Below are 13,548 nucleotides of genomic sequence, written 5' to 3' on the forward strand. Positions count from 1 at the left end.
GAGAACCAAATGAGTAAGTACATGTATCACATTTCACCTGAAAGCATTTTATATACTCCCTCTACTTGATATTCATTAAATTGAATAGTGTAAAAAGGTGAAATTAAAGCCATTTCAACTCGATTGAACTAGCGAGAGGAAGTTTTTGTAATTTAAGCTTACATTGAAAATCTATACAGCCTCCCAAATACCTTTACTTAGTCTGAAAAAAAAAAAAACAAACCAAAAACATTGTTTACAAAAAGCTGATGTTACCACCTGGATTGCAATTCTTCAAGTTCTTTTCCATCTCCTTCTATAAGAATTTCAATCTACAATCCTAGGAAAAAGTAGTATTATATTTTATAAGAAAAGAAAGTATGTTATGCGCATGTGTATCAAATCACAACCAGAAAACAGTCAACTGTATTAAGTATTTTGTTTAAAAGTCTTAAATTATATCTAAAATACTAAAACTGTATGAGCATCATCTAAAATAATTCTATTGCCATGAAAGAAAGCATAATCCAATTAACACTTTTTCAGCCACTGACAGACTAGAGAACTTATGATAAATTGAAGTCAATAAGTAAATAGGCATTCAAAAAAGAGAAATAATCACTGGTCTTAATGATTAAAATTCTGTAATTTGAACAGCTGAAAACGACCAAAGCAGAGTCACCTCCTGGAATATCAGTAGCTTCACTCCTTGTACTTTGTGCCACACAGTTTGAGCAAGTATGCCAGGGCAAATCCAAAACTCACAGATATTACTGTCTTTGAAAGGTTACAGTTTCCCATCCTACAATATTCATTCATCAAACTATTTTTAAACAAGATTTGTTTTGAGGTAGACTTTAGTCCTACTGCTTTATTATTTTTAGACTATTTGACCACAGACAATATATGGTATTTTATTTAAAATTATATTAAAAAAAAAAATCTTTAGGAAAAAAATATTTGCTATTACTTAAATTCAGTTCACATATACATAAAGGCATTACGTGGTCAGATCCATAAACCAGTTTTTGACTGAACACTCACCATCAGTTTTTCCCCTACAGAGATCTACTGAAGATTTCTAACATTGGATTTTCAATAATCCTACTTTATCTGTCCATGACTTTTTCCATACTGCACTGAAACTATGCCAAATGATGTTGAAATAATAGCTTCAGCATTTTCTATCCTTATTGCTAATCCTTTCCTTGACTTTAAACACGCTTGCTTTTGGAAGCTGCTGCTGTTAGCCCTTGGCTTTAACACACTGTGAAGAGGAATCCTGAAGAGTCAGCATGTTCTAACACTGAACTGGACAAGACAGGAGGACAAAAACAAGAATGAGCAGAGAATGAACGATGGCAAAATAACAGGCTTCAGCCACCAATTTTTTTCACCTAGCAATTCCACCAGCTTTGGGCACTACTTAATTGGAGCATAATCCTTTCTTTCATAGAAATGCTTACATTGAAATATTTTAACTTTATTGAATAAAGTTAATCTAAAAACAAATTGCAAAAGATCAGAAGCACTTGAACTGCTTAAGGTTCTATTGGGTATTTTATGGCCATGTGGCTGGGTTTTGGTAAGCTGAGGTCAGCTTCAGGGCTAGCCTCTGTGGGGAGAGTCCAGCTGCTCTCCTGTGCCTGACAGCCCCTTCCAGCTGGCTACAGTACAAACCCACTGCAGGCCGAAGCCTCAAAACAAACCCATTGTAGGCCAAAGCTGAGCCAAATTTGTTTGTGAAACCACTGTGGAAAGACTTAAAAAATGACAAAAAAATTACTGGACAGGTAAAAAGGGAGTAGCAATGCAGGGAGAAGAGTGGGAAACAGCAGACAGAACACCAAAGTAAGGGGTACTCCATTGAACCAGAGCACATATTCCTTGTAGCTCAGGAAGGACCAAGAATGGAAGAGATATCCTCTGCAACTCGTTTGAGAGCCCAACCTGGAAAAAATGGATATTTTCGGGAAAAACTGGGCCACTTTATTTTTCTTCTCCCTGAAAGACTGCAACCCAAAAGAGAGAGCCCACACTGGAGCAGAGGGAAAACATAGGGATGAAGAAGCAGCAGAGACCACAGAACACTTCCCCTCCAGGACCCGTCCACTGAACAAGAAGAGTGGTAGAGTTCAGGGTGAAGTAGTTAGGTTGAGCTTGGGAGAAGGAAGGGGAAGGAAAGGTGTTGTTTCAATGTTCGTTACTATCCAAATTTATTTTAAATTTGTAATGTATTATATTTATTTTCCCGAAGTTGAGTATGGTTTGCCCAAAACAGTAAACAGTAATAGATTTTCACATATTTGTTTTAATTTGTGGATTTTCTCATCCTATTTTCTCCTTCTGTCCCACTGAGGAGGGGCGTGAGTGGCTGTGTGGCAGTCTGGACTTTAGCCAAGGTATCCTGCCACATCAGTACATGTGACTGTCAGAACAATCTTTCGACTTACTAGAAGTAGCAGCTTTCTTTTTTTTTGGACTTCCTATATCTTCCATTTCTGCCTCAGTGCTCTCACTGGATGCAGCTGCTGCCTTTCTTCTTTTCTGGGGAAAAAAAAAACAAAACAAAACAGTTGAACTCAAGAACAGGACAGACTGTAAAGTAGACAATATCCTCACAAGGCATTCCCTTATTTTATATTATATGTAAAATGTCTCCAGTCATAGAGAAAATTTATTCCTGTATTAACACAATACTGGTAACTAAGCCATACACAATTTAAAACAACAATTCCCCAATGTTCAGATCACTCTAGTAGTTGAAATTTTGATGTATGAAAACATGAAGGTGTTGTGATCATAACCCGGGGGGCTATTTAACTTACTCTGAATAAATGTCAAAAAAGGAACAATCTGGAAAACTTAAAGGCATTTTATCCCAAGTTCATATTTATTTGGGTTTTTCTAAAAAAATTACACCACATTAAATTCAAGTTTATCTGGATCTTTGCTTCTTAAGGCTTTCTTTGCACAGCTTAAAAGCAGCTAGTACTCACTGATAGTACTTCTTTTTTTTTTAATAGCAACCATGGGTTCTGTTCCAAAGAGAGGTATTTGAAAAATCTGAACTCTATTCAAGGTACATTACCTTAAAACCTCCAAATGAATAGAAGCCTTATTATCTGCGTATTACAATTAAACTTACTGTTACAAAGGATTCCTGAAGTAGTAATGGAAAATTATTGTTTTAAAACCATGATTCTTGCAAAAGATGAACTGACCTGCATCAGGCATACATAAAAAGCACTGAACACCGGAGGAGGTTTACCTTTTCTTTTTTTTAAATTTATTTATTTTTTAATTGTGTGAGACTAGAGCTTTACTAATACAGCTTAAAAAGTGGCTACAACTTCACACAGCTCATGGGAAAAGGGGAGAGCGCATTACATCTTTCCTTTCCAAAGTGTTGCTTCATGATTACCATCTAAACCCTGCTGGGCTGAACAGATTGGTTCGATAATTACATACAATAACTGCAGTGGGCAGGTAACCCTCAGCTGGCACAGGGCAGCTCCCCTGTGAGAACTTCCATATGCAAACTGCACTGATGGAGTGCATTAGGTACATCTTTCCTGCCGGTGCACAGGCCTGATTACCGCCAGCCAAGACTCCAAGGTTAGCATGTCAGCAGATTTGTGATGCATTAGGCAGGAATAAACACAGACACTTTTGTTCATTCTGACCAAAATTAAGGAGGACTATTTCAGCACTGTACTGCTTTTATATGAGAGATAATGCATTCCTCCCAATTGTACTAGGAAACATTTTAAATGCTCACTAGAAAAAACAGATATTCATATACATATATACATACACATAACAGATATACATATTACACGAAAGCAAAATACATTTATCTTGTTTCCAAGCTTATTTAATAAAAAGTGGTTTCTTAATCTTGATGCAGGTGAATTACATAGCAGTAGAAATCAGGCAGCATTCATCTGTCAAAAGCAACACCTGCATGTCTGAACCTGAACATTAGAAGGAACCACAGATCACCAAGATCTGTATTTTTCCAGGGTACTTTACTCACAATATTTCCCAGCACTCTTCAGCAATGAACAACAGTAAAATGTGGTCCTTGCTCTAAATAATTTAGTCAAGAGCTTGGAAATACATGGTACTGCTAGCTTCTTGCTTGTCTAGAACTACTAGAGAATACCACACTCACAAACTAGCATGTTTACTATACAGAGACAAAAAAAAAAAAAAAAAAAAAAAAAAAAAACACCACAAACCAAAAAAAACCACAAAACAACAAAAAAAAACCAAAAAAAGAAACAAAAAAACAAACAAACAAACAAACAAACAAACAAACAAACAAAAAACACAAAAAAAAACCAAAAACACAAAAAAAACCCACAAAAAACCAAAAAACACCACACTGTGGATTATGTTACATTTAGTCATACATCTGGGGAAACTTGAGCCATGATATAGAAAATAAAATGCTAACTTTTAATATAGCAGACATCTGTGACTTTTACCCAGATACCAATACTGGAGAATAACTGAGATTCCACAACAAGCATGCTTATATGTAACATATAATGCCCACCATGGCTGAATTAGCTGATAGCTCAGGAGAATCCTGCATTCTAAGAAAATATTTACACAGACCCTAGAAATATTATCTCCTAGATATGAAACAGCATAACTTCAGAACGTCAAATAACACTGTACTGAGAAAATAGTACAGTAGATTGCACCAAAAGAAATGAAGAATCACCTGCTGTGATTAAAAGATCAGTAGAGCCAAAATGTCATAAATATTTTGTGTTAGAGGTCACAGTCCTCTCAAGGGTGGATGCCAGACTGCATTTTTCATTTTCAAATTAGGTATTAAGCATGCCAAACAAAATTCAGAATGTGATAGAAAATCCTGGCTTTCAGAGGTAAAATGCTACTGATCAATGACAATTTATCTTTATGGAGAGTAGTTTTTAATGAAGTTTGGAATCTGGAGCTTAGCTTTAAAACACTAAGTCATCTTTTACCCTAGCCTATACTGCACCTGCTACAAGGCCTACAAAACCCAACATAGAAGAGTCATCTGTCCTGGTATTTGGTCAAAAGCAAGAAGGTTATGATGTCCATCAATCTTACTCTGTCCAGACACTATAGCAGTAGCTGACATGAAGCAGCACCAAGTCCACTGAAATATGAAGCAGACAGCTGAAAACACTTACTGAAGTGGGCCGGTAGCACTCCCTGTTTTATCTTAGTGCTTCATATTTGTGACAACTGAGTAAACTGACCATGCATATGGTTCTCAAATGTATTAAAAATAGAAAAAGAAACCAAATGAAAAGGCTTACTTCTATTTGATGTCAGGAGGTAAGAACCTATGGAAAAAGATTATCCCATCCTTTGGGAATGGTCTTGACTGATAAAGGCTAAAAAACCAATATTTTTGAAGTTTTTATTCCATTGAAAATGTGCACCAGACATCTCTGCTGGACAAGGACACTAAAGGTCACAGATGTTGGCTCTGCAGCAGGCCAACTTACTCAGCAAAGAAACCAGCCAACCATTAAAGACAGATTATTTTTTCCCCAAAATATAGGTCTCAAGCCATATCAAACCACAAGGGAAATAGAACTTATGCTATCAAACTCTCCTTTTGGAGGGACCTTTACACTCAATTCAGCAGAAAATATTATTATAGAGACCACAGCTGTATGATTTTAGCCAAAATACTATTTAATGGGCAAAAAGATCTAAGAAAAGCTGAACATATATCTTCAGAAGACTTGAGAATCCTACAATTTTGGGGGTTTTTCCTGCTTTTTCCCCATCTTTAAAACACTGCTGATCATGTCAGTAAGCCGGCAATGCACTTGTACTGCTATCCTGTATTATAATTCTCAGTTTCCCAGTTCATGTGAAAGGAACCAATAAACTGACCACCTGGTACTAACAAATGTAAATAAAGAAGTAATAAATGTGGTTTGAAGTAGAAGATGGTAATTACTGTCCCATTATTTGACACCTTTTTAATGGGTATAAGCTGTTTTATCATACACTTTCCCTAAAGCTTAAAAAGTTCTTAATACCGTATTTAAGAGTCCAGAGTTTAAGGCTTATTAAATAAAAAGAAGAAAATACCTTTAGCCTACCAATACAGTTAAGACTCAAAAATAACATATTAGATCACAGTGAAACCAATATGTGAATTCCAGAATCAAACACTTGGCATAAAGATGTATACTTAAAACTAAGCTTTGAACTAATCATGGAAAGGAAACTAACACGAAACAAAAACTACACTAATCTTACATGTACTTTAATCCATCTGGAGTTTTACCAATTTAAAGAAGTAAGTAAATTAACCAAATGTTCATCTGTTCAAACATCATCTTATCTAAGTATACAAAATTTTGTTATCCAAGGTATTATCTACTATGAAAGTACTTCTATAAACATCATTCCATATTAAGTTTTATTAACAACTAGTTAAGTTGAATTAGAGAAATAATGTGTGCAACTAGGACTTTAACATTTCACTATTTAATTATTTGCTACTGGATTAAGTTATGATACCTACTTCCAACACCACTAACTCTTACTTAGCTCAACAAAGTGCAATAAAAGATAACATTAATTTCTAGAATAAAACCTTTTGCACGGGATTTCTTTGAAAGTCTCCATTCTCTGCCAGGCCAAAGTCAAGCACACCATCATCTTTTTGTCCAATGGCCTTGAGACCTTGCAGAAGTACTTCTCGGAAATGCTGATAAACAGGTTTCTCCTCATAGCTGAGTAGCTTCACCTTTTCCATATACTTGGCTATTTCATCTAAAGAAATGGCACCTCCAATTAATTTCTATTTGAAAACATTTTAATCATTCACTTTTACTACAAAAGAGAGAAATTATGCATGCACTACTTATGTTATTTTTGAAATGGTTATTTATAAACTCATAATAATAATTATGTCTTTACTACTACACATTTTAGAAAAAAATTATACCAAGGTTCATTACCCAGTGATGACAGCATCACTGTTTTTTACATGTTTATAGCAATGAAGAAAACAGTCAGATGTAAAAAACCTAATAGGCCAATCTTCACCAATGAATGCTTATTTACATGGTATTTCTTATGTCTATATTTAAAAATGTGGAAAAAGAAAATCAATGTTATCTCAGAACTTCGTCAGTTCAAGAGTGAAACATATACTAAATAATACATGAAACATTAGAACACCAAAAAAACCAAACAAGTCACACTTGAATGAGAAACTCTTCTGATCACCAGAAATAGCTGGAAATAACTAAATATTAAGATCTCAAGAAAGTGTATTTCTAACAGTCAGTTCTTAAAAAAAATAAGTAATGCATTCAGCTTACCACCTCTGCCAAATAGGAACAACCTATACTTCAAGTTTGCATTACTTCTTAAATTTTCATATCTAAAATCCAGCTGAGAAAAATCAATCTACACATCACATATCTGAAATGAATACTGTGCTTAACCAGAAGCAACAGTGTCTGTAGTGTATATAACTGCAGCCAAAATGAAAAGTCGAGACTTCTCTTACGCAACAATCTAATTCATGCCACTTTGTTGTTCCCAATTGAAAGGAAGAAGTAAAATACGTTAAAAGTTCAGTAAACAAGTATACTAAAATAGCTCCTCTTACCCGGTTTATTTTTCCCAGGAAAGCATTTGTCCATCAAAATGGAAATATTATCTCTACATCTGAAAAACAAAATTAGTCAAAACTACTGTTTCTTTTGAATTTTTTATCTTCTCCTGTTCTGATAAACTACATAAGCACCCCATTTAGGCCACTGTCAGATACAAGAAACACTACTGCATAAACCTCTGGTATGATTTGGTATAGCTATTTGTGGGTGTGCAGCACATTTGAGAACCTCATGAATGCCAGATAGGCTATCTGAAACAGTTTTTGATTCTTAAAAGCAAGTGAAAGACTGAAGAAAAAGAACTGGTCCATTTTCAACCCTCACATACCAATGCTAAAGAAGGCAAATAACAAATACTTGTTAATGAGACAGAAACTGCTGTGCTGTGACAGCTCTCCTCATAGTAAATATGTGACATGAGAAGGTTGATCTGGGCTGAGGGGAAGATGAAGGCATGTTGACATTGAGGCTGAGGGACAAAATGAAAAAATAATTTTAAAATTCCGTTAACAGTAGTGCTCTAGCTGGAACGATGCTTTAAGATTCCCCTTTGGCCTTCACTTCTGCCACATGCATCAGAGCATGGTGTTAAAGGGACTCACAGTCCACAGTTGTCTTCCTGTAAAGCATGACTGATGGTTACCTGCATCCTGCTAAGAGTGCTTTTGGATTCACCATGACAATTCTAAAGTGCCAGTTTTTCCACTGTGGTGGAAAAAATAAACAACTCACATACGCAAAAGAAGACAGCAGAACAGTACAAGTGAAGTTTAATTACAAGTCAAGGATACATGAGACAAGAAAGGAAAATGGGAGCTATACAAAACAATAGCTACTCACCAAAAGGGAACATACCGAAAGTACAAAGCATTTCTACAGAAAGATATTTTCATTTTCAAAAGAGAATGAAAACAAATAGTTTCTCACCTGATTTTTGAGTCTCTGACAAAATTTGGATCTTTCAAATTATCTTCCCATGGTAGATGGCCGCTAAGCCAATGAATCATACAGTAACCCAAGATCTCCAGATCACCACGTCTCGATGGTGCTAAACATATATGCACACATAAAAAACCCAACCATAACATCAGCCAATAAAGCACACAGAGTTTAACAAGAGTAAAAATTTATAAAAATGTTAAGACAATGCTAACAATGTAACATTACTGTATCTGTTATTCATGTCTATTTTAGCATGAAAGCTAGAAAGGAAAAAATACTGTTCCTACATCTGGAAGGATCACTTCATTTTCAATTCCTTATCAATCTCTCCTATTCAAAGACACGACATGCAGCAGTTATCCCAATTTGGGAAGCTTTTTAAGTACTCAAATTGTGAAAAAAATAGAACAAGTTAGCGAAGTGATTGACTTTCTGTTCAAAATAGTTTTTACTTCCCTTCGTCTATAAAAAGGTAAAAGTGCTGAAACTCCACCTCCTTCAAAAAAATATTCTATTCTAGATTTCTGTAGCCTAAAAACCGAACAAAGGACAGTATGAGATTAGATCCCTAAGCATTCACAAAAAAAACCCACCTAGAAATAAGCAACCACAAAAAAAACCCCCACAAAAACAATTTACATGTATAGTGACCACAAACTACAGTAGAAGTATAAATTGGCAGATCAAGTTGTCTTTGGTTATGTTCAGCTTTAAGAATCCTCAAGTAAATAATCATTTCCAACAACTGCTATTTTTGCAGAAAACACCCTTATGCTAATAAAGCAAAATTTAAGAATTAAGAAAATGAAGTTGATATTCACTACAAACCTTCAATGATTAATTAGACATAAACCTGTCCTTTGCATATTTAACCTTTTCTCACTTCTTGGTTTTTGGTGTTCAGTGACTATAGGCATAATTAATTAACTAAATGAAGTTTTTTGAGTTATAGTAAAAAATATTTTCACATAGATAACAGCAACTATTTTTCTCCTAAAACCAGGACTTACTTTTCTATCAAGGTCTCACAAGCACTATTCAATTTCTACTGGGTTAATAAAAAGCAATACAATGAACCTCTTATCTTTATAAATTAACGAGTTCTTATGAAAGTTACATTAAAAACAATTAGTAAAAGTTAGTAAATAGAAAAAAAAAAAAAATGCCAGCATAACACATAAAGAAAAAAACCCTTAGAATCAGAGACCTGGTTTATTTGCTGCACTGAGTTTTGTAAAATAAAAAAGGATATACGAATGCCTGTTTCTGAGTTTTACATCCTTACCCACACCCTTGTGTGCATCAATACTGGTATATTCAATAGTTCCATCGTGGCACCTCTTAGGATCTTCTTTATATACTTTGTGAACTCCTTCAGGACAGTATCGGTAGGCAAGTCCGTAATCCACCAAGTACACCTAGCAATTTCCACAAAACATTCCAAGATTAAAAAACTGCAAATACAAAAAATACAAAAATGCAGCTCCCAACCATTCTCACAATTTCTTCGGAAGTATTAAGAATTGTGAGTTGTACAACTCTGAATGATTCTCAGTATTTTACTAATCTTAACACATATGATTTGAAAACAATATGTCAGTAAGGTTTTATTGTTTTCCATAAAGCAGTCTGTTCTGGAAGCCATTTCTTGCTGCTACAGAAGGCAAGTACAGTACAATAGTTATTACTAGTAAAATTAGATTAAGGCGGGGGGGGGGAGGGAAGTAACAAGCAAAACAAGAAGTAATGTCCACAGAGTTATAAATACAGTCACTGTGCTACCCTCTTTAAATTCAGTTGACCCATTTGAATAATACTACATACTATTACTTCTCACTAACAACACAGTTACTTTAAGTGAAATGAAATTACGTATTATTTTACATTTTTCACAAGATAAAACATTTGGGCAAGAACAAATACATAATTTTAAACTCTAATATGCATTGTTTGAATAGCAAAGAGAGTTAAAAATGCAGAAAAATGAAAGACTTCCGTAAAGTGTTGATTGTTCCACTTGATTTAAAGACCAATTTTTCCAAGTAACAGAACACTTATCTGATGGACTTCTTGAACAAAGCAAAGAGGTAACAATGCAGACAGGCAAACATAATTTACCAGTGTGCTATATAATTTTAGGCTTCCACATGAAAATACCAATTTGTGAGTCATTTTTTTTTTTTTTAAATCTCAAGAATTTCTCTAGAATACTATTTAGGCCAAATAGTCAATTGATAACTGTCCAGCAAAATGCATTAAAAAAATCATAGAATATTAACTAGATATAAATGTCAAGCAGAAATAATGTTACCATATACATTCTTAAAAATGAGCTTCTGCTAGATTTCACAGGTTCAAAGAAAGCACTTTCATTGTTGTCAAATAGAAGGTTTAAAACTTGAGGAGTAAAATGCATTATAAATACCTGATTAGGGTTCTTGTAACTCAGAAGGAGGTTTGCGGCCTTGATGTCTCCATGCACATATTCATGCTCATGGACATATTCCAGGATATCAAGCTAACAAAACAAAAGTCATGTAAATGCAGTACCCAGGTCTGCCCACCAGAGGACCTGGACTCGGCACAGAAGTGGCACTGAACCGAGACATTTACACAGGGAAGATAGACTGAGAAAATAAAATGCTTTTTTAAAACTTACTATTCTCAGGCCTAATTGTAGTACAGTTTTATGGGAAAATTGCTTTGCATTCTCTTCATACATCTTCTGAAGATCTCTGCCAAATCGGTCCATTATCATAAATCGATAGCTAAATTCAAGGACAAAAAAAAAAAAAAATAGCAAAGTTACTGAATTGTACTTAGGGAAACTATTTTATCTGTGTGTTAACTGTACTAACTAGTGATTGAACACATCTCTCTCAAAAGAAACTGAGGGAAATACTTGAAATGCAGTGTTTTTTTTAACGCGGTACATTATTTCTTACCTTTTTTACATCAGCTACTTAAATGTTTCTCTATCAAAAGAACTGCTCTTTACTCTAGTTACGCAATAAAATAAGTACTCACAGAGGAAAACATCCCTATTGCAACTCACTGTAGGCAAAACAAAGCAACATCTACTCACAAAAATACATTTCTTAGTTTTTATAAATCGTTAAGTGATTTAACATGTTCACTTACAATGTTCCTTTACTGAAATCTATTGCAAACTTTTTTTGACCTATTGTTAAAAACAAAAACCTTTCACTTGCCAGAGGTGTTCTGATATTCATTGCTACAGCCAAACTGGTCCTAGAACTGTAAGAGTTCATAGTGGCTGTATTAAATTCGTGCACTAAACGCTGAATGCAAAGTCACTTTATTTGCAGGATTAAAAAAATGCTACATTTACTTTTGCTCTCAAAATGAATGTTGTTTTTCCATTAGATTAGTTTTACACTCGAGGACCTACTGAAAGGCTGATATTTCTGACATACCAAGACATTCACACCGACTGCCCTATGCAGTGAGCCACACAAAGAAGCCTGAGCTCCTGTAAGCTGCCAGAGAAGTACTAAAACTCCTTCGCAGCACAGCTGTTTAGAGAACGGCCACTAGGAAACAAGGACTATTACATAAGCAGGCATTAACATTAAAGACCAAGTAACAAAAACCTTTCCTGGCATGGAACAACACTAAGAACTATCCCTAAACTTAAAACAAATTTAACATGAGACTAGCAATTATTCTAGCTAGCAGATTAAGCCAAGAAAAGCCCCGTCCCTAGGGAAAATAGAACAGATTTGAGAGAGTACTAAGTCCTTAATATTTGTGAGTGAAAATACTCTTTCAGTGCACACAACAAGAAAAACTTTAGTCATAATATTCCAGGACTTGTACATCAGAAATCGACTTTGTTTTAATTAAAATATAAAAAGCTTGTAAACCACATATACATAAACAGCATCATAATTTTACAGCAATGTTCACCAAAACCCAAATCTCAGTTATAAAGATTGTATCAAACACAAACAGGAGTAACAAACCAAATACAGACAAAAAATATCTATTTATATAGTCCCTAAACACACACCCTTGCCATGCACATGAAAATTTGCAGCAGAAGTGAACAACATGAGGATAAGCAGAAAACACACCTTATAAACTTAGGCTAAGAGATAATGGTTATAGATGAAATAAATTCCAATATATGTCAACAAAAGATATATTCACCTGTTTCCATTTCTTTCATGCAAGCCAGAACCCCAATATCTTGGTACACCTAAATATTTCAGTTTATGCGACTTAGTCCACTTCTGAACTGAAAATACAAATAAAGCTAAGTTCATGAATTTGCATGAGTAGAGACTTACACAAAAAAGGAGTAGTCACATCGCTTACAGTTTCTGTGTACCTGTGAGCTGCTTATTTCACGGATATGCATATGCAAAGTATACAGGATAGTTAACGACAAATCCATTGTAGGGACAGAGATGCAACTAAAGTTTAAATTTAGGTAATACTACCAACAGAACTACAAAGCACTTCTTACCGAAACCCTCTAGTTTACTATATATCTGAATTCAATTTCAATAATTTAAAAATAATTTTGAAAACTACCTGAAGAGATTCAGGTTCCACTTGATAAGTTCAATCTTATTTTACTTCTACAGGGACTATTTTCATAAATGCTTGTAGCTCATTAAAAACATTTTAATAGACTGCTTACTTTCATCTGGCTTAGCAGCTCGCATGTAGAACTTTAACTCAGTAAAAAGAGGTCCATTCTGGCTGGGTTCCTTTAAGACAATTTAAAATTCATTAAAAATTGTGTTAATGCCTAATAATTATTAAAAGCTGAAACATTCGCCCTATAAAAATATATTCTCCCTCAAATGCTCTACCTGATGCTGACGAACTTAATAGAATATCTTTGTATTATAATAGAAACTTAGCTCTAAAAACTATTTTATTATAAATGGCTTGACATTAAGGGTATCAAAACAGCAAAAGACTAAAAAATAAGAAA

General features: G+C 34.5%; 1 protein-coding gene across 5 annotated transcripts in view; it reads right to left on the reverse strand.

The window, feature by feature from the left end:
* Window positions 1-13,548, reverse strand: part of VRK1 (VRK serine/threonine kinase 1) — a 36,405-nt gene that overhangs the window by 9,342 nt on the left and 13,515 nt on the right. For 4 of the 5 annotated variants that reach the window (XM_040068660.1, XM_040068659.1, XM_040068662.2 and 1 more), the window contains 9 exons: window positions 13,249-13,318; window positions 12,753-12,840; window positions 11,239-11,347; window positions 11,005-11,097; window positions 9,865-9,997; window positions 8,565-8,685; window positions 7,631-7,689; window positions 6,605-6,783; window positions 2,433-2,526 (listed from right to left, as the gene is read on the reverse strand). In XM_040068660.1, the coding sequence (XP_039924594.1) occupies window positions 2,433-2,526; window positions 6,605-6,783; window positions 7,631-7,689; window positions 8,565-8,685; window positions 9,865-9,997; window positions 11,005-11,097; window positions 11,239-11,347; window positions 12,753-12,840; window positions 13,249-13,318 (946 nt within the window). Of the gene's footprint in view, window positions 1-258; window positions 320-2,432; window positions 2,527-6,604; window positions 6,784-7,630; window positions 7,690-8,564; window positions 8,686-9,864; window positions 9,998-11,004; window positions 11,098-11,238; window positions 11,348-12,752; window positions 12,841-13,248; window positions 13,319-13,548 lie in introns of all 5 variants that reach the window. The other variant, XR_005701538.2, reaches the window with a different exon arrangement.

This window comes from Hirundo rustica, chromosome 6 (genome assembly GCF_015227805.2).
Source record: "Hirundo rustica isolate bHirRus1 chromosome 6, bHirRus1.pri.v3, whole genome shotgun sequence".
Taxonomy (NCBI): Eukaryota; Metazoa; Chordata; class Aves; order Passeriformes; family Hirundinidae; genus Hirundo; species Hirundo rustica.